This window comes from Colossoma macropomum, unplaced genomic scaffold, assembly GCF_904425465.1.
Source record: "Colossoma macropomum unplaced genomic scaffold, Colossoma_macropomum, whole genome shotgun sequence".
NCBI lineage: Eukaryota > Metazoa > Chordata > Actinopteri > Characiformes > Serrasalmidae > Colossoma > Colossoma macropomum.
Window position 1 is genome coordinate 32,965,207 of NW_023494796.1, and position 20,768 is coordinate 32,985,974.

At 39.9% G+C, this 20,768-nt stretch overlaps 1 protein-coding gene across 1 annotated transcript in view; it reads right to left on the minus strand.

Annotated features, from left to right (window-relative positions):
• adgrb3 (adhesion G protein-coupled receptor B3) overlaps window positions 1-20,768 on the minus strand; it is a 994,217-nt gene that overhangs the window by 843,455 nt on the left and 129,994 nt on the right. Inside the window, exon 3 of the mRNA XM_036583352.1 lies at window positions 2,330-2,440. Within this exon, the coding sequence (XP_036439245.1) occupies window positions 2,330-2,440 (111 nt within the window). The remainder of the gene's footprint in view (window positions 1-2,329; window positions 2,441-20,768) is intronic.

Below are 20,768 nucleotides of genomic sequence, written 5' to 3' on the forward strand. Positions count from 1 at the left end.
CAGGAGAGGCCACACGGGGCACGATAGCAGGGTGGGTGAATCTCCCCAGTTCTTGTTGTGATCTTGCATGAATGAATCTACTGCATAACCAAATCCGGAAGGTTCTTTTGGTTGCCGAGGTGGCCAAAAGCTAGCCTGTCCATCTGAAAGTGTCACAACAAAACCTCGTAGCCTTTTCTACTAAGGACAGCTGCTTTAATTTACTGGGAAATGGGAAAATGATCTGAAATTGGCCAAAATTACCAATTAAATACTATAAACGTCCATCCAAGGCTGTTTTCTCCTTCTCCTGTAAGGTTGCCGTTTTTCAGAGACGTGTTTTTGTTACAGCGCTGACAAAATTCGCCTTCCATTCCATGCAAGATCACAGCAGGTGTCGAATGCGTGGCCACCATGTAACTTCAGATACCAGAGCAGAGCTGGCGCTTAAGTTCAGATTTAAGGGGTGCTGGGGCTAAACTTCATCTTAGTCTGTAAAAAGTAAGGCATGCAGACAACTTGATGAAACCAACTGAAAGAAGAAAAAAGGAGAAGAAAGAAAGAAAGTCAACAGAACTAAGGCTAGAAAAAATAAAGCATAAAACATGATAAACATGTAGGATGCATGCATGGCTTCTAAAAGTTAGAGAATGACCTGTGATGAGTGTTAGTTTGCAACCGGCTACAGTTCCGCTGCAAAGTCTAGGCTCTTGCGTGACCTTGAAGACAGGCCGTCGGAGCCCGGAGTTCAGAGTTGCTTGGATTAAATTACTATTGACCCAAGATTGACCAGAAGAAAGTCTCCTTGGTGCTCAGCAGATCACAGCAATTTAGTCCTCGCGTTCGCTTCACTCTGAGTGAAGACGGTCAGGATACGCTACGGAAAAAAGGCCCATTTCACGGCTAACGTCCTTTAAAGCGAAGCCGATCAGCCGCTAAAGGATCGATGGAGCGTCACCGATACCGAAGGGAGAACTACGTTACTGAAAATAGGAGGAAGAAGACTGACTGGGTTGTTTTCTTAGCTGATAGATTAACACGTATCAGACAAAGAAAAGTCTGTCAGTAACAATTTATAGATATTTATAATCATATATCATAAATATTTGCTATTTTATTTGTTGTAATTCCCAATAAGCAACTGCATGGCCATACCGAATGCAAACGGCATTTGGAATTCCGCTGAATCCAGTCACGAGTGAACATATACACTATATACACTATATAATTAGCTTTTTTCCCCAATGAAGTTTATTATTGATCAATTTAATTGCCATGTGATACCGAATAGAATGGGAACAATGATTTCAAAACATGACCAGCATGATCAGGGAGCCTTTTATTAGACTAATCCTGCTTTTTTATCGCCGACCAAACATACTTGATACATTCTGGTGGTGAAAATTTTGGGGACATAATTCAAAACGTCCTTTAAATTCTGGCTATGCATTTTTTTTTTAATTTTTCAAAACTTCAGTGCTCTGAATACATTCAGATGTGAAGTGTACACTGACATTAGTGACAGTTTATTTATTCCGTGACGTGTAAACATTACATTTTTAAGCATTACTGGGCCGATCAGTGATTGGGTTGAAAAGTGGATCAATTTTTATCCTTTTTTTTCTAATGAGGTGGTACAACAACTCGGATGATCTGAAATGGTCAAACTCAAAGCATAATGAAGGACGTGTTGTAAAAGCGAATTTAAAAAAAGAGTAAGGTGGATTAGGATGAGAAAAAAAACACTGTTAGGGTTTGGTTTGCAAAGTGATTTGCAACTTAAATGAGTATGCGCAAACGTACTCATCTGACACATGATCAAAATAACAATAAAGGAGGAAAAAAAACAAACAAACAAACAAGAGAAACAGATATGAACCTTCCCCTCCCCCAGGGATATGCCTACATATCAAACATTGCGCATGCAGAAAAAGAAAGAATGGAGGGGAAACACCTGAGAAAAAGTCATTTAAAAGAAATTAAAAATTGTTATTTGCTGTATATGTATAAATATATCTTGGCCACACTACTGTTATCTTTGTTATTAAGGAAAAAAAAATTAGACATTTCACTTAACGACCATCATGCGGACTGGAATTTACCTACACCTTCTAGTGAAAGGAAGTATGCAAAGCTTTTGGGCTGAGTTACAATGAAAGAAAACACTGAGACTGTCGTCTCGGCTGGGCTTTAATTTTTCTGAGGTCATAACGGACAAAAGAAATCAATGTGACAAAAGCATCTTTCACTTAAAAGGTGCAGTATAAGAGAGAGAGAGCATGCAAAGTGACTTAGATGAAATTAAGTTTAGTTAACATCATAAAGGAAAGAAACATAACTATTGTATTACCAGTTTGTGCCATAAATTTAGCAGACTCATCTCGCTCCTGTTGGCCCTTTGTGTCATGAACTGATCTTGGCCGTTGGCTTTTTACAGTATGCTCTCCGATCATTCCAAATTCTAGAGACAGAATAAAGGGTTCATGAAAACTAGGCTTTGATACAAGATTCTTCAGAGAGAAAGCAAAAAAAAAAGAAAAAAAAAAAGAAAAAAATAGCTTATAACAGTTCTGGCAGTGGGTATAATAGGTGTCGCAGTTGGCAGAACAAAATCACACATGTATAACTTTGTTTTCGTTTGTTTTTTATAATAATAACTCGGCTAACTGCCTTTGGTTTTACTTTAAATCAAAGAACAATGGTTTATCAGTGGTGAGTTGGGAGCATTAATTGAGTTCGACAGCACAGCTAAGACACATAGCAACACATGCAAATCAACTCACATTGGCTTTTAACAGGATGTTAATTATTTAGCCTCCACCCCTCCCTCCTCCCCTCCCCAAGAGAAAAGGGGGTAAAAAAAAAAGAAGAGAAAAGAAAATGAAGGTAAAAATGTGCAAGCCATCTGAAAAGCCACATAGGAAGGAGGGGGGAAGGTGGGGAGGGGCAGGGCTGGGGGGGGGGGGGGGTGGGGTGTAGGGGTAGGGCGAGGGGGTCATGGACATAACATGCTAGATTGATCCACAGTTTCCACAACAGATCGGGGCTTTTTGGGGGTAATTAGTAGCTAAGACCCAGAATTAGTCGAGGAATTATGCGCCGCTGTATCTACCAGAATGTCATGGCAAATGAATATTGAGCTGTACACTCATTCGTTTCATACTAATTACTGTCTTGTTTCTTTCTTTTTTCTTTTTTTTTTCCTTTGCAATTCCACAACATGGCTTTATTATTTCTCCCTGTGCTTTCGTCGTTCATAATTAATAAATCAAAAGCATTTGATCTTCAGAAATGTCTTATCGTGATTTGAAAAGATTTAATCTTTCATGCGTCTTTGGAGACGTGGTGTATAAATAGGCTTGTTCTTAGAACTAGGCTTAAAACGCTGGCTGAAATACTGAGGGGGAAGCAGATCATACAGTTTTAGCAGGTATCCAACACAATGTTTGATAACAGTCCATAAATACATCAGAAAACAAACAAACAAACAAACAAAAAGCAACAATAAAACAGCCATGCTTCCATCGCTAATTGGGAATTACAACCGTAGGTCACCGGCGGAGAGGGAGACGGCCAAATGTCTCTGCCTCACTAGGCAAAAACGAAGTTGTGAAAGCGTACAGAACATCCCCCACCTCCACCACCACCCCCCGCCATCCCGCCTCAGCAATTAATCTTCATTAAGAAAGGGGAAGGGAGTGCTGGGAGCATCGCGGACGAGGGCGACTGAAGCTGAGGCGCCTTAAAAGCTCTGCTGAAAGAGGTGCAGTGATTGTGGGCCTCCAGCTCGAAGGCTGAAGGCATCATCTGGGTCTTCCAGCATTCATTAGGACGAAGCGCGCTAGCCTTGACCTACACTAGGTGGGTGTACCAGCGCCTCCGACAACTTCTCTGCAGCCAACCTATTTACCTCACAATAAAAACCCATTCGTTTGAGCCGGCGCTGCTTTCGGCAGTGCCCGGAGAGTGCGCTGTATAAATCACTCGCGCTGCCACAGCACTGGAACATAAGTCAGAGAAACATTATCAATGCCGGTGGTGGAGCCTGCCCTCCAGCCCGAGACTTTTCATTCAGTTATAGTACGGCACACCGGAATGGCATTTGAGGGAGTAAAATATAGACCTGAGCTTAGCAATCATTTAACTTTTTTTCTATTTATTTAATTTATTTTTTATTTTTTTGCCCCCTCGGTCTTTGGCGCCCACCCAGGGCACTTTAATAGATGTTTCCATCTTGCGGGATCAGTCTTCACAGTGCAAGCACGAGGTATGAAAGCTCCTCAATCATCGGTCTGGCGAAAGGGGAACTCGACTGAAATCCTATAGGTTTATGTTTGTCACTAAGATAATACAAATGATTGAATATAACAAATTCACTGCTGCAAGCTAGTGTTGTTTGCCATTTCCTGGCCTGTTTGGTAAAGAACTCAGATACCCAAAATGCATCACTACAAGATCACGTGCATGCAATACACATCTCAGTGCAAGCTACACATCGGTTTAACCATGAGGCCTGTGTCTGTATGCAAGACACACACTTATATGCCACTCATAAGTGGCCTATGTAAAAAATGAGCCAAGCCCAAAACACTAATGGTGTTTACTGACGGTTCTGGCTGGTCAGAGTCCAGATTTAAACCCTATAGAGAATATTTGGTCTCATATTAAACACAAACCAGCTCAGCAGTGTTTTTCAGCTGTTTGAAGCCGTCAATGCTGAGTGGATCAAATTTACACACAATTCTTTAAATGTTGAAGTTATCAGAGAGAAAAGCTCTCCCACACTGACTCACTGCAGCTATTTGTCTATTTAGGCTAATCTACTGACTAATGATCTGTTGTTAAGACCATTAAAAGTTTAATGCTGTGCCATTTTGTTTCAGGCCTGGCCCATTTTGTTTTGCACGGGAGTGGATGCACAATACATACTGGTATTAACACGTGGACTAAACTTGTATGCAAAATACATACCGGTACCAAAATGAGTGCTCTGTAAATGCAAGCTAGTACTATTTGGTCCAAGACTTTATGCAAGACACATACCATTACTGACATGTGGACTATACTTGTGTGCAAAATACATACAGGTATCAACACGTGCACTGTGCCTTTAAGCAAGATACACACCGGTATCAACAGGTAGACTGTGCTTTTATGCAAAATACATACTGGTATTAACATACTGGTCTGTGCCTGTATGCAAAACACATAAGCGTATCAATATGTGCCAAAAACATGAGCTAAGCCCAAAACACTGGATGGTCTGAGCTGCTTAGAGTCCACATTTAAACCCTCCAGGAAACATTTGGTCTCATATTAAACACAAACTAGCTGGTCAGTGTTTTCCAGCTGTTTGAAGCCGTCAATGCTGAGTGGATCAATACTGACTCTTCTTTCTGTAAATGACTGTCTGCAGGTTCACACACTAAACTACAACATTTAAAGAAATCAAAGAGAAAAGCTCTCACACACTGACTTACTGCAGCTATTTGTCTAATTATGGCTAATCTACTGACTAATGATCTGTGGTTAAGACCATTAAAAGTTTAATGTAGTGCCATTTTGGGTTTGGACACCGGAGTGTATGCAAAATACATACCGGTACCAAAATGAGTGCTCTGTGAATGCAAGCTACTATAATTTGGTCTGTGACTCACATACTGTTATCAACACATCGACTATAGTTATACGTAAGATACATACTGGTATCAATACAGTGACTGTGCCTTCATGCAAAATACATACTGGTATTAACATGTGGCCTACGCTTGTGTGCACAGTACATACTGGTATTAACATGTGGCCTACGCTTGTGTGCACAGTACATACTGGTATTGACATGTGGCCTATGCTTGTATGCATAATACATACTGGTCTTAACACATGGCCTACGTTAGTTTGCACAATACATACTGGTATTGACATGTGGTCTATGCTTGTATGCCCAATACATACTGGTATTGACATGTGGCCTATGCTTGTATGCATAATACATACTGGTCTTAACACGTGGCCTACGTTATTTTGCACAATACATACTGGTATTGACATGTGGCCTACGCTTGTGTGCACAGTACATACTGGTATTAACATGTGGCCAACGCTTGTGTGCACAGTACATACTGGTATTAACATGTGGTCTATGCTTGTATGCCCAATACATACTGGTATTAACATGTGGCCTATGCTTGTATGCATAATACATACTGGTCTTAACACGTGGCCTACGTTAGTTTGCACAATACATACTGGTATTGACATGTGGTCTATGCTTGTATGCCCAATACATACTGGTATTGACATGTGGCCTATTCTTGTATGCCCAATACATACTGGTATTGACATGTGGCCTATGCTTGTATGCATAATACATACTGGTCTTAACACGTGGCCTACGTTATTTTGCACAATACATACTGGTATTGACATGTGGCCTACGCTTGTGTGCACAGTACATACTGGTATTAACATGTGGCCAACGCTTGTGTGCACAGTACATACTGGTATTAACATGTGGTCTATGCTTGTATGCCCAATACATACTGGTATTGACATGTGGCCTATTCTTGTATGCCCAATACATACTGGTATTAACATGTGGCCTATGGTTGTATGCCCAATACATACTGGTATTGACATGTGGCCTATGCTTGTATGCATAATACATACTGGTCTTAACACGTGGCCTACGTTAGTTTGCACAATACATACTGGTATTAACATGTGGCCTACGCTTGTGTGCACAGTACATACTGGTATTAACATGTGGCCTATGCTTGTATGCCCAATACATACTGGTATTAACATGTGGCCTATGCTTGTATGCCCAATACATACTGGTATTGACATGTGGCCTATGCTTGTGTGCACAATACATACTGGTATTGACATGTGGCCTATGCTTGTATGCCCAATACATACTGGTATTAACATGTGGCCTACACTTGTGTGCACAGTACATACTGGTATTAACATGTGGCCTACGCTTGTATGCACAATACATACTGGTATTAACATGTGGCCTATGCTTGTATGCCCAATACATACTGGTATTGACATGTGGCCAACGCTTGTGTGCACAGTACATACTGGTATTGACATGTGGCCTATGCTTGTATGCACAATACATACTGGTATTAACATGAGGCCTACGCTTGTGTGCACAGTACATACTGGTATTAACATGTGGCCTATGCTTGTGTGCACAGTACATACTGGTATTAACATGAGGCCTACGCTTGTGTGCACAGTACATACTGGTATTAACATGTGGCCTACGCTTGTGTGCACAGTACATACTGGTATTGACATGTGGCCTATGCTTGTGTGCACAGTACATACTGGTATTAACATGTGGCCTATGCTTGTGTGCACAGTACATACTGGTATTAACATGTGGCCTATGTTTGTATGCACAATACATACTGGTATTGACATGTGGCCTACGCTTGTATGCCCAATACATACTGGTATTAACATGTGGCCTATGCTTGTGTGCACAATACATACTGGTCTTAACACGTGGCCTACGTTAGTTTGCACAATACATACTGGTATTAACATGTGGCCTACGCTTTAAGGCACAGTACATACTGGTATTACCATGTGGCCTACGCTTGTATGCCCAATACATACTGGTATTAACATGTGGCCTATGCTTGTATGCCCAATACATACTGGTATTAACATGTGGCCTATGCTTGTATGCACAATACATACTGGTATTAACATGTGGCCTATGCTTGTATGCACAATACATACTGGTCTTAACACGTGGCCTACGTTAGTTTGCACAGTACATACTGGTATTAACATGTGGCCTATGCTTGTGTGCACAGTACATACTGGTATTAACATGTGGCCTATGCTTGTATGCCCGATACATACTGGTATTAACATGTGGCCTACGCTTGTATGCCCAATACATACTGGTATTGACATGTGGCCTACGCTTGTATGCCCAATACATACTGGTATTAACATGTGGCCTACGTTAGTTTGCACAATACATACTGGTATTAACATGTGGTCTAAGCTTGTATGTAAAATACATACCGGTATTAATATGTGTCCTATGCTTGTATGCATAATACATACTGGTATTATCATGTGGCCTATCTTGTATGTACAATACATACTGGTATTATCATGGCCTTCTATGTATGCACAATACATACTGGTATTAACACGTGGCCTACACTTTTATGCACAGTTCATACTGGTATTAACATATGGCCTTTATGTAAAGTACATACTGGTATCAACACGTGGGCTGGGCTTGTATGTAGGATACATACTGGCATAATGAATGTTGTTATTAGGACGATGTACAGGTAGTTAGCTAGTATACCTACATTCCTAATTCTTGGCTTGCAGGAACAGATCAGCTTTAAAATAAAACATATTCCTTTGATTTGTGTTTGATGTGCTGAAGTCCGAGGTGTTCAGGTTATAAGACGGTCGAGGTGTATTTTTTAGATGACTCTGCACGTCTCTCGAGATCTAACCACACCCCCTTTTTAAAAACCACGCCCAAAAACCACACAAGCATCAGTTGCGTGAGGTGGGAAAAACGAGCCGCCTTGAATTGACGACGATATTACAGCAGATTGGAACTTCGCAGAGAGGAAATATGCAGCTCAATCGACCACGGACAATCATATCTACACGCGCACTGGGGAGTAAGTGAAGTTCATAAAACCAAATGGCTTCAGGAAAGGTTCGGAATCAATCCTCTATTCATTTTCCTCAGACAACAACTGGGCAATATCCTGGCACGCTGTGATGGGGCTGGGGCATCGTGTTGTACCTCACACGCAAACTGAAAGTTTATAGCCTCAATTGTTGAAAGTGCCACAAACTGCGATCAATATCCTCAATTCACCACAAATTTACTAATCAAAGGACCGTAGCGGTGAGGAACGCTCCGCGGCATAACAGCCGTCATTAGATAGCGTTCAGTCTGATCCTTGCTTAACAATGTAATGATGATCATTAGGCTGAGGAGCGTTTGGGACAGGCAGTACAGGTTGACTCATTCCCAGACTGGTCATTTGTCGTGATGGAGATTAGTCGACAAACGACACTCTCAAAAAATAAAGGAGCCAGAAAAAAGGTCCTTGGAGGACCTTGGATATCAGCTCTGGTCTGGGAGGACTGAATTTGGTTGATTTCTTCGCTCAAAGCCACCTGATTTACCTGTTAATTAAAAGATTTAGTAGTATTGTGAGTACCGCTTCCATAGAAGACCCACTTTGGTCATCAAGTGTACCTTTAGTTAGCAAATATAACTGTATCATAATACATTGCAATAACATATTTTACATATTTTTATAACATTAGGTTATTAAATAGCAAAAATATGTACCTTTTCTGTGGAAAAACATATTTAAGGCACACAGTTAGACCTTAAAACCACTGCTGTACCTTTGAGGGTACATTTATATCGCTTGTACCTTCACGAACGGTCAGATGAGATGTTCTGTTAGTTTTCTAACTGAAAATGAGAAATGAAAGTTAAATATGGTGTTTGTTCTGCTAATGTTAGTCCACTATTTCTATGTATTTGCCGACTTTAACAAACTGGAAGAACTATAGAATGTGCCATGACTTTTGCACGGGCCACGTTTCATACTTTGTTAAATTCAGCAAACAGACTGTAATTGTGCACTGAAATGTGCAGGATGTGCTCACTTATTTTCACAACATATCAATTAAACTTGTAATTTGACCAAACAACCTCAACACTGATGGAAAATTTCCGTTTTCATGTTCACTACAAGTAATCCGACCCAAAATGACGCGCACGCTTAGAGAACCGCTTAGTGTAGACGTTACCATGACAACCAGCATCACGTGAGTCCAGTCAGAGTGAGATGAGCAGCAGTGAGCAGCGCTTGTGGTTTTAACTGCTTTAAAATGATGTCAGACTCAGGAAAACGTCCTTCACGTGTCCTTATTAAAGAAGGCCGAGAGGAAGACGTCGTGTTCTGAGACACATAAGCTGGACGTCCGTCCCACCGCCGTCTTTTAAAGATCAGAGCATAAACTTCGTCTCCTCTGCAGACCAGTTTCTGCTCCGCCATGTTGAACGGTATAAACTTTCACTATGACGCGACGAACATGATCAGAACGGACTTAAACTTTCCGATAGGGAATGTAATCAGATACAGGCGTTTACACGGATATTATTCTTCTATTTAACGGATTATTTACAGGATTACCCACCTCGATCAGTCGGATAGAAATTTTATCCGAATGGCCTCAATCAGACTAGACTATTCCGACTGAGGTGGTTACTTGGACGTATTCTATTCCGACTGAGCTGTTAGTCGGATTATTAACAGATTATCCAGCTGCATGTAAACGTGGCTACTGAGAGTGAGATAGAGGGATGCATCCATTAGAAACCTGATCAGAAATGAGAAATTAGATGACCTCGATCAAGTGGACAGAATTTCTCCAATCAGATCAATTGGAAAGTGACAATGCCTGATTCAGAAGCTGGATAGTAAAAGATGCAGACGCATTAAACAGCGAGAAATACACAAGAACACACAAGACAAAGGCTTCACGTAGTTCACATCTTACTGGAACTAAAACAAAGAGCATCTAAAGCAAAGTTACGGAGCATATATGCTGTTTACTGCACATTCTTGCTGGTACATTTTTGATCAAAAAGCATCTGTCAGCAGATTCTTCACCCGTCGCTTTGCTGTTCTTGTCAACAGAGCCATGTCTGTTGGTTAGCGTTTAAAAAATCCCTGCTATCACTGCCGTTGCCTTTAAGAATGACAAAGACGAGGGTTTTCTTCCATTCATAAGAATCTAATCTAATCAGATTGGTGCGCACTGTGCTACAGTCTAAAGTAAGAGGATTACACTGAGCATTGGAAGTGCCGTACACATAATGACACAGAAAATCCCGACTCGTATGAAATCCAATCCCATTCTTTAAAGGCTTGCTGACATGGAGGCTCTTCAGAACGTGACTGCTGGAGAAATTAGACTCATAGACACAATTTTGTGTCACACGTTGTTTTTAAACACTACCGAGAAGTGATTACGGTAGATTAAAATGGATGCATTTGCCGCAGCTGTCGCAATTGCTGCTTGGGTCAATGGCTGAAATCAGCGAAACGGTTATGTAGACAAGGCACGGCTGATAGAAAGCTTGTGGGAACACTCGGAATGTAAACCAAATGAGGGTCTTCACTGGGGGGACATGAAAGCAGTAATCAAGTCAGTGTCTAATCTATGGAAATGTGTAGCCGTCGATCCTCGTCCCCACTTATTCAAGAGTTCCCTGGTGTGAGATTGAGGTCCACACCTCCAGTGATGAGCTCTGTGGCTGCTCTTCAGAGGTGGAGTTGGACACAAGGAGGGTCGGAATTCACCAACAGCAAAACAGAAGTTGGAAAACAGAACAAGTGTTGCAGGAGTGTCAACGTTTCCTTGGTGAATAGCACTGGTAACACTAACGGCTGCTGAGAATATGGCAAAAACACTGTAATTGCCATTTTGAAGGTAATATTAGATTAACCAAATCTTAAAAATGTACTCTATTTTATTTATTGTTAAATAAAAGAATAGAAGAAGAAAATTTTCTACATCACCAGCCTGTAAAACAAAGCTTGGCTTATTTATTTATTTTTTGATGAATTGCATCTATAACATTTTCTCTTAAACCATAATCATAAAAATGTCAAAACTCGACAGAAATGAAAGCTGAGATCCACACTAGGCACAACTACATCATAGCTATCACTGAAAAAGCTGGTTTTCTTTAGAATCAAATTAGAATATATATACATTAAAAGTTAATAACATTTTGCTTTCTCCTGTAAAGTTACCACTGTGGAGATGCTTGTTTTTTGGGACAGCGATGATACATGGTGCATGTTTTATGAGATTGGAGCTAGAATACCTGCATTCGTGAGATTTTACGTGTTGGTTTCTAACCAGCATTACAGAAGGACATAACAGAAGGATTTATGAATATATTGCTGGATTTATGATACGTTTTGTACTTAAAATGACCTGAAAATGTTTTACAGTAACAGTGCATGGTGTTTTTTTTTTTACATTTTCTATTTATCTATTTACTTAGAAAACAATAAAATTTCAATATGTTCTGTAAAATCCTCTCTCTGGAGTGAAATAAACATTTTAGTTCCCAATTAAATAAAAATTTAATTCTAACATCATCCAAATGCAGGGTTTTAGTTTTTAATATATATAAATGTATGCATACTTACAAAGACACTGTTTCATTTGCATATTAAAGTTTTCTTTTTCTTTGCAAAACGTCTGAGACAAAAATTACTTTCAAGAATGTCAGTAATCACCTGGCAAAGTCTTTGTTTTTAAAACGTACCCAATTCACGTCCTAAAACCTGTACAAACCACCAGTTGCTTAATATTTGGTGGCAATTGCGTTGATGTCATCAGTGCCCTAAACAGGATCTTATTGGCTCCAGTGAAAAAACAGTTAATGACCCCAATGGCAACAAACACTAAACTCAATTATAAAAAAACTGACAATGTGCTTCGCTTGTTCGCTCACTATTGCTATGTCTCAGTCTACTGTTAAATTACTGTAGTTACCCATGAGCAAAGGGGTCCCATTGAGATGTTAGGGCCCCGCCGGCACTACAGGCCCCACCAGCATTGCCGTTAGTTACACCACAGGATGTGATATATTTGCTCAGTGAACCAATGAACACATTTGAATCAAGTACACAGTATTTTCCTCAGTGTATAGGAAAGACCTAATGGTCTATGCACTGGAAGCATGCGGGTATCCCAGAGGAGCAGTCGGGGCAGTTACAGATAACGCTGTTAGCGTCTTCCCGATCACTCCGGCTGCCTACGAAGTGCTGCTTACTTTTCACGGTGTGCATTTCTATCACCATCACGCTTTCCGAGACAGCTCAGCCCTGTCGAGTCCTCTCCGCACACTCAGCTCAGAACGTTCCCTTAAAAACGACACGCAGCCGCACAAAACCGCCCCTTGTGTTTATCCTCCGAGGTTGCTCAGCTGCGGCCGGCGCCGTCCTTTGTTCCGTCCCGGCTTCGGTCTGGGACGCTGTCACAACAAAGCCAGCGGCCCAGTGCAGCTGCAGTGATCAAACACAGTCAGAAGGTCCAGACACAAACGCCCAAAATGTTACATCCTTGTCCAGGAATAGCACCGTTCCTCCTCTGAAGTACATTGGTGCAAATTGGGGTGGGGGGGTTGGGGTGGGGGGCTGATGGTGGATATGTCCTCCGTGCTTTTTAAATTTATTTTTGTGGGGTACCACAATGTGTCGATGAAATTCTGTAGGTTATATGATTGATTATATTTGTCATTACGACCCAGATTTACTAAAAGAGGCACTAATGACTGACAGACCACAGACACTTTGAGCTGGAGGCTAATTTAGCAGCTTCTATGCTAATTAACACAGTCGCAACGTCTCAGTTAACATAAGACAAGGTTAATTCATGGTATTCCGATGATGTCACGCAATCTCACCACCACCATTTTGGCAGGCAAGTTCGTTTGGCAGAGCTGTGGCAGTTTTGTTATGAGATACTGTTTGTTTTTGCGCTTTAATGTTGACAATATGAAGCATCCAATATCATGAGAATAAGGCAGCGTACCTAATTTTAAAGATAAAATTTTCACCCCTGCTTAAAAATAAACACACAAAAAATGCACAAGAATCACTTTTGGTTCCCTAAAGAACCTTTCAACTGACCGTCGATCTTTGTTCTAGGCAAAAGAAGGCAGCCGTCTAGACCCCCCTAAGAAAAGCGCCTTATGAGCCTACAGATTATATCTACTGTACATGTTAACGTTTAATAACTTACTCCGAAATATGTATACATTATGAAAATGGCTGTTATTGATTGTAGCAATTCCTTTCAGATATTTCAATGCAGCCCCACAAGCTAAGCAGTGCAACGTTATATCCAGAGTTCCAGCGTTGGGCTAATTACTCAACTTGATTAAAGATAATTTTACTTGTCAACATATCATTTTTTTGCGTATTTTTGTTTAGACAGTTGTGCCACCCGAGAGCCAAGAGCCTCAATGTCCTCCTTGCTTTTTAAAATTATTTTTGTGGGGAATCACGATGGTCGACGATGAAATTACGCAGGTTATATTATTGATAATGTTTGTTTTTAAGACCCTGATTTACTAAAAGAGGCACTAATTACTGACGGACTACCGATACTTTGCGCTGGTAGCTAATTTGTAATATAAAAAAAGGCCTAAAATTTGTTAGTCTTATAATATTCTTAAAACAACTTATTAACGAGAAATATTATATATATTGACTTGATTAAAGATAATTTCATGTGTCAAGATATGATTTTTTTGCATTTTTTTGTTTAGACAGTTGGGCCACTCGAGCATCGAGAACCTCAACTAATTTAAAGACGTGTATCCAGAGGGCCCCGTTCCCGTCTTTCGCCCAGCGCCCCGGAATCGCTAAATCCACCCCTGAATTTCTTACAGAACCATTCAAATATGCATTGAAAAGTTCGTCAGAGAACTGAAAGTGGTTCTTTTCTGGCAACTCTCCCAACAACCCTGTTTGACCCCTTTATTTTTAATAGCGCCACCGTCCATGATGAATGGCGGAGCGGCCATTAAAGTCCGAGCAGGCACCTGTCCATGCCCCTGTCTTTCTTGTAGCTGCTCGATGGGAATGGATAGTCTTGATCTTTGCTCAGACGTTGACTTGAGAAATAGCAGACGCTCTGTCTAAGTGATTCACCCGGGTTTTTCTTCCTTCTTCTTCTTCATCCTTTCAGGTCAGAGCCATGCAGGGCTCTCGGCGCTACAGCTAAAGAGCGGCTGAATTATGTGCAGTGTTGCTTTGAAAAGGCCGGTCTGTCAAAGCCAAAGCCCAAGACTGAGCGAGAGAGCGAGAGGACGGTGAGGGATTACAAAGAGAGCGCGGGTCAGCAGAGGGGGGCTGGAGGGTGGGGGGTTTAGGAATAAGCATAAAAGTATCACAATAGAGGTGGGAAATATGGCAGAAACATATCACGATACTTAATATTTTCATGATACACATTTTTACAAAATTCTGCTTTTTCAGATGTTTAATAACTTTTCCACTGACAGCATTTAAAAGACGCTATTAAAAACTACGAGCGCGAGGATTTTCTTACACTACTGCGCATCATTACATCCTATTAAAACACGATCAATTACGCTCTCAATCTCTCTACAACAGGGAGAGACAGCTACACAACATGGGGGACCTGATTAAATCTCTTTTTTTTAATGGAATACGGAGCTGATTGGTGCTCTTTTTGTCCACAATACACTCAGAAAAGGTCAGATGACTTACTGTGGTACCACTATCATCTCACAGCATCAACCGCCCCCTTCAAAAAGTTCATTCAAGTGTGCTATTATAAACTTCTTTTAAACTAAAAAAATAAGTGAGTATGTTTTCAGTATCCTTTTATGTATTTATAGAGATATACTAAACAAAACGACACTTAAGTATACTTGGATTATGCTTACAAGTATGCAAAAAAGTATATTCAGCCTGTACTTGTACTTTTGATTGAGATAAGGTACTTAAGTAAAGCACGGTACGTAGCGCAGTCGCCTCACACCAAGAAGGGCCTGGGTTCGATTCCCCGGCCGGGCGACCAGCGTCCTTTCTGCGTGGAGTGTGCATGCTCTCCCCATGTCTGTGTTGGTTTCTTCCCGCAGTCAGGCCAGTGGTTTACTTGTGGTTTAAAGTATACTTTACTTTAAAGTGTACTTTTATAAACTAAAAAGTGGACCAATTTAGTCCCAAGAAGTACTGAAATAGTACACTTATAAGTACACTATCAGTACAATAATACTAGCACACTTACTACATAAAGTATAGTTTGAAAATATACTTGAACATTACTTAATAAAATGAACCTTAAATATACTTTTTTATAAGGGAATGACAAAATACAACATCCTCAACAGAAGTGGTCATCCAATGACAAAGACAATGAACTCCACTGTTTTTAGCTCCACTTTGCAGAAACGCTTCTGCCGTTTGTGAATTTTTCATCATTTCAAATCCGTGTTGAGGTTCTAGCGGTTACTTTCCTTTCTGGTTCTGTTTTGCTAAACCTTGCCCATCCAGCAGGATGTCGTGTCGGTGCTGTACCTCATCTTAATACTCAGCATGGACTCTTTCTAATGTCCCTCAAAGAAGCTGTGAAATAGATTCACATGGCCAACACGTCTGCACTGGCTGCAGCAGGACAGCGAAGAAAACAAACAGTTTTTTATCACTCACTCTAAAAAATGACTTAAAAAAGTAATTAACCACAAGTTAACAGAACAACATTCTGCTAAATTACTATGTGAAGTTCAATGAGCTCAAAATGTAAACGTTAAAACACTGAATCCTTATTTTCTAACTCTCATTACCATTAAAATTATTTGAAACATCTCTGATTTTGACACTTCATTCGCTATTTAATCTAAATAGTATTTAAATTTTTGACCGGTTTTATCATCTGAGGCCAAAATTTTGGTGCACTGCTACAATACATGATTTCTCATTTTCATGAGGTTAATATGTTAGAGCAGACCCAAAGCACCTGCGATGTCAAATTGTTGAAACTCATCGGACTACAAAAGATTTTCCAAAATATATGTTTAATAAAAAAAATCCATTCAGAGTGGTTCGGTGTGAAACGCTCTGTTCTAGAGAAACTTACCGAGTCAGAACTGTTCACAGTGGTGGTGATAGGAACCAGACGTCCACCTCTAAAAGCTCCCTCACAGAAAGTTACTACATAAAATGGTTATGAATTCACTGCCTGATGCCTCCAACATAGTTTTTTGAGAATTTAGTGAGGTTTTGGCGTAAAACATATTTTCCATTAAATTCCACTAAGGACAAAATAGCCCCCAAAGAAAACTTCTTATTTCAGATTTTCCACTATTTTCCATCATCAACATTCCATATAAACTCAGAAGACTCGTGTAGGTTCACTGGTGGTTCTGGATAGTAAATAAAATGTCTATATTTGTGTTGTAGTCATGGCGACCCCTGGTTCCTATCACCACCACTGTAAAGACCATTTCTCACCAAACCACTCTGAATCTCTCTGTTTACATCTCAATGAGAATTTTTGAACACCAGTTAGAATTGTTTAAATTTCTTAAAATGTGTTCTATCTATTACAGGATGTTCTGCAAGTCATTTTATGAAATAAAATGATGAATTACTTGCTTCACTCATTATTTTAATGAAAACAAGGAAAATTATCAGCTTTGCTTCTTGACACCAGCAAAATTATCTGCCAATTTTACTAGATAAAATGACGTAAAACAAGTAAAGATGTACCATATTCTTACCACAATGTTATAATAATAAATATTATTTATATTGAGTAGATTTAAGATGATTTTACTTGCCACGTTTTGCACTGCACTCCTACAACACGGCGACAAGAAAAAGGAAAGCAGCCCCGAAAGCTGAGCTTCACTGATGGCGGTAAAAGGAAAACGTACAGATGCAAATCACAGAGGGTCTTTTGCAAAAACGCCGCCGCAGCACTTTCTGCATAATGTGGTTTTGATGATGAATGTCCATACACTGCGCGTGAGATAATGACCCAGCGAAAAGGGAGATTGCTCGCTGAATGAGCTTTGGAGAACTGCTCCGTTCCAGGCTAACAAACCCCACACAAAATGTACGGCACGTGTTCTGGATAAAGAAGGTCCTGGAGAACCGCCGGATGAACACGACCTTGTGAAAGGTAACGAAAGCACATGTTCCATTAAATACTGACTCACAGTGCAGCAGGCAGACAGGCAGGGCCTTCTTTAGACGGCCAGCGGATCAAACACTGTGACAGGATTTGCTTTTGTACGCAGGCGTGAGAGGAACATAACAAGCCTCCACATATTTCTCCACACGCTGAGCGTATACTCTGAACACACCAGTCGCCAGAATGTTTATTATTCAGCCCAGAACCTCCCGTCTGTAGAGGGTGAAACAGAAAGCATGTTTTAAAGAGGAGAGGATTTACATCCACTTCTTATCCAGCTTGGTTCAATGTAAACTGGATAAATTTACAGTCACATGAAAAAGCTTGGATGTTTTTTTGATTTTCTAGGTAAAAATCAGCTAACACGTCCTCTACAGACAAAATCTGCACATTTTAATGCACAATTGCTACTAAAGTTTATTGCACGTTTTATATTTTAAGTTTATTTTTGTCCTTTATGTTAAACTAAGCAAATAAACAGTAACTGTGCACTAAAATGTGCTGATGTTCTCTGCAGTGAATGTGTTAACTAATTTTCACTTCAACAAATCGAGAAATTTAACGAAAAGCGCCCAAACTTAGCCGACTGCAGGTTCGCCACAGTTACTTTATTTTTAAAAAACGTTCAAATTCCATGTTGTTGTTGATCTTCTCTTATTAAATAAGTTAACACATCCTCTACAGAGAGCTAAATTTTAATGCACAGTTACTGTTTATTTGCTTAATTTAACATACCGGAAAAATAAAACACAAAAAATACAAATTGTATGATAACCTTTGCATGTTTTATTTTTTTCCAGTGTGTTAAACTCAGCAATAAATATAAATGTGCACTGAGATGTGCTGATGTCCTCTGTAGCGAATGTGTTAACTCATTTTCACTTCAACAAAACAGGCAATTCGGCCAAGAGCTCCTTAAACTTTGCCGACTGTAGGTTCGTCATGATTACTCAATTTTAATGATCAAATTTCATGTTGTTGATTTTCTAAGTGTAAATTAGTTACAACATCCTCTACAGAGAACATCAGCACATTTTAATGCACAATTACTGTTTATTTGCTTAGTTTAACATATAGGACCAAAATAAACTTAAAATATAAAATGTGCAGTAAACTTTGCACATTTTATTTTTTTTCCAATATGTCAAAATCAGCAAATAAACAGAAATCGGGCACTAAAATGTGCTGATGTTCTCTGTAGAGGATGCTGTAACTAATTTTCACTTCACAGGAAATTTGACCAGTAGGTTCATCATTATTACTTAGTTTTGAAAAAACTGGTCACATTCCATGCTGTTGTGTAAATTAATAAACCCGTCTGTTACAGAGACACACTCCTGCTCATTTTAATGCACAGTCAGTTTATCTGCTGAATTTAGCATATTGGAATAAAACATTAAAAGCTGTATGGCACATTTTATATTATTTATTACAGGTTATTATTATTATTATTATTATTATTGAAAATGTTTAACTAAAACCTGTGCATTAAAAGGTGCAAACAGTGTGTTAACTTATTTTCATTTAGAGAATCAACTGAACATCATTTTACTGGGAGTATTCAAACGCTTTTGCATACTGTCTGTCACATATGTACCTGTATGTATGTATCTGCTGATGCATAAGCATTCATAATATGTAGAAATTGGATTAATATGATGGAGAAAACAACATTTACTTCTACAGGGCTGCAAATGCAGTAAAATTAAGAATACGCAGACATTCTAGCGCATAACCCATTAAATATTGTCTTAAAAAACAACACATCTGTCCGATGCTGATATATATATTTTTTAAAATCAATTTTTTTTTTTACATAAATATAAGTAGAAAACGCTGCACCTTTTTATTCCCCTCATTTGCACCAAATTCACCGACACCAATTTTTAAACAATTATCTGCCGATACTGATATGATATAATCGTGCAACCCTACATTTTTTACTGAATTTTGTCCGTTTCACCCAGCACTAGTTTGCTCCTTCTTAGACAAAAAATACTCAATAATGATTTAAAATAATCCATAGATTACTCGAATTCTAACATAAATGATAACGAAAGCATACGGCATACATCAACGAAGAAACCTGGAAACAGCTGCGCATCCTTGATCGCCTTCCTCTACGGCTGCTCTGGCGCTGCTGCTCTTCCGCTGAATGAATAACACTGTCCTTAGCTAAAATAACCCAGTTACACTTGTCTGCAATTTGATTACTGGGCCGCCACAACTAAAGGCTTTCTTCAGCGCCGCTCCTTTAGGTGGATGATTCTGCCGAGGCAGTTCAGATTCTACCACCATCTCTGTTCTGCAAACCCACTCCGCCTAATTTTATTGATCGCCTTGGGGTGCGTGAAATAAGTGTAGAAGAGTGTTTATTTACTGAGAGAGAGAGAGAGAGAGAGAGAGAGAGAGGGCAAGCGTAATAGCTGCCCCGCAATGCAATTCATATTCATCTGCTTGTAGAAAGCTGCAGCAGTGATCCACGGCTGGGAGATACGGGGATGTGAGTTCCTCCGTAAGGAGATCCACTGCGCCGCGGTGAACGCCTGGCCTTACAGGTGGAGGAAAAGCATTAATGTCATAATAAAAAATTTAAAAAAATGCAATAATAAAATATATGTTGCTTTTTCTGTCCAGCCATCTGTTGTTACATTAAATATTCAGACGTACTGTGAGTGCTGGACATTAGAAATGCAGTTTTTCCCCCTGCAAACAGGGAAATTGGAGGTGAAGAGCACAGATGAGAGAAGTGCTGACCAGCTCTGGTTTTTACAGCCTATCAGTGCGATGTTTTACAGCGAGCTTAAACAAATAAGGAGGAAAGACGACGAAGGTCTAGCGAGGTGGACTCCAGCACGGAGAGTGGAGAGAATCAGGCTGTTCACACTGCAGACGCTTCAGTTTGTCTTCAATTCAGATTTTTAGCATGTGTTTTTGTTGCTGTGAGCAGATCTGTGAGTTTTCTGCCATAGCTGCATTGGTTGCTTTAGTAATGATGTACATAT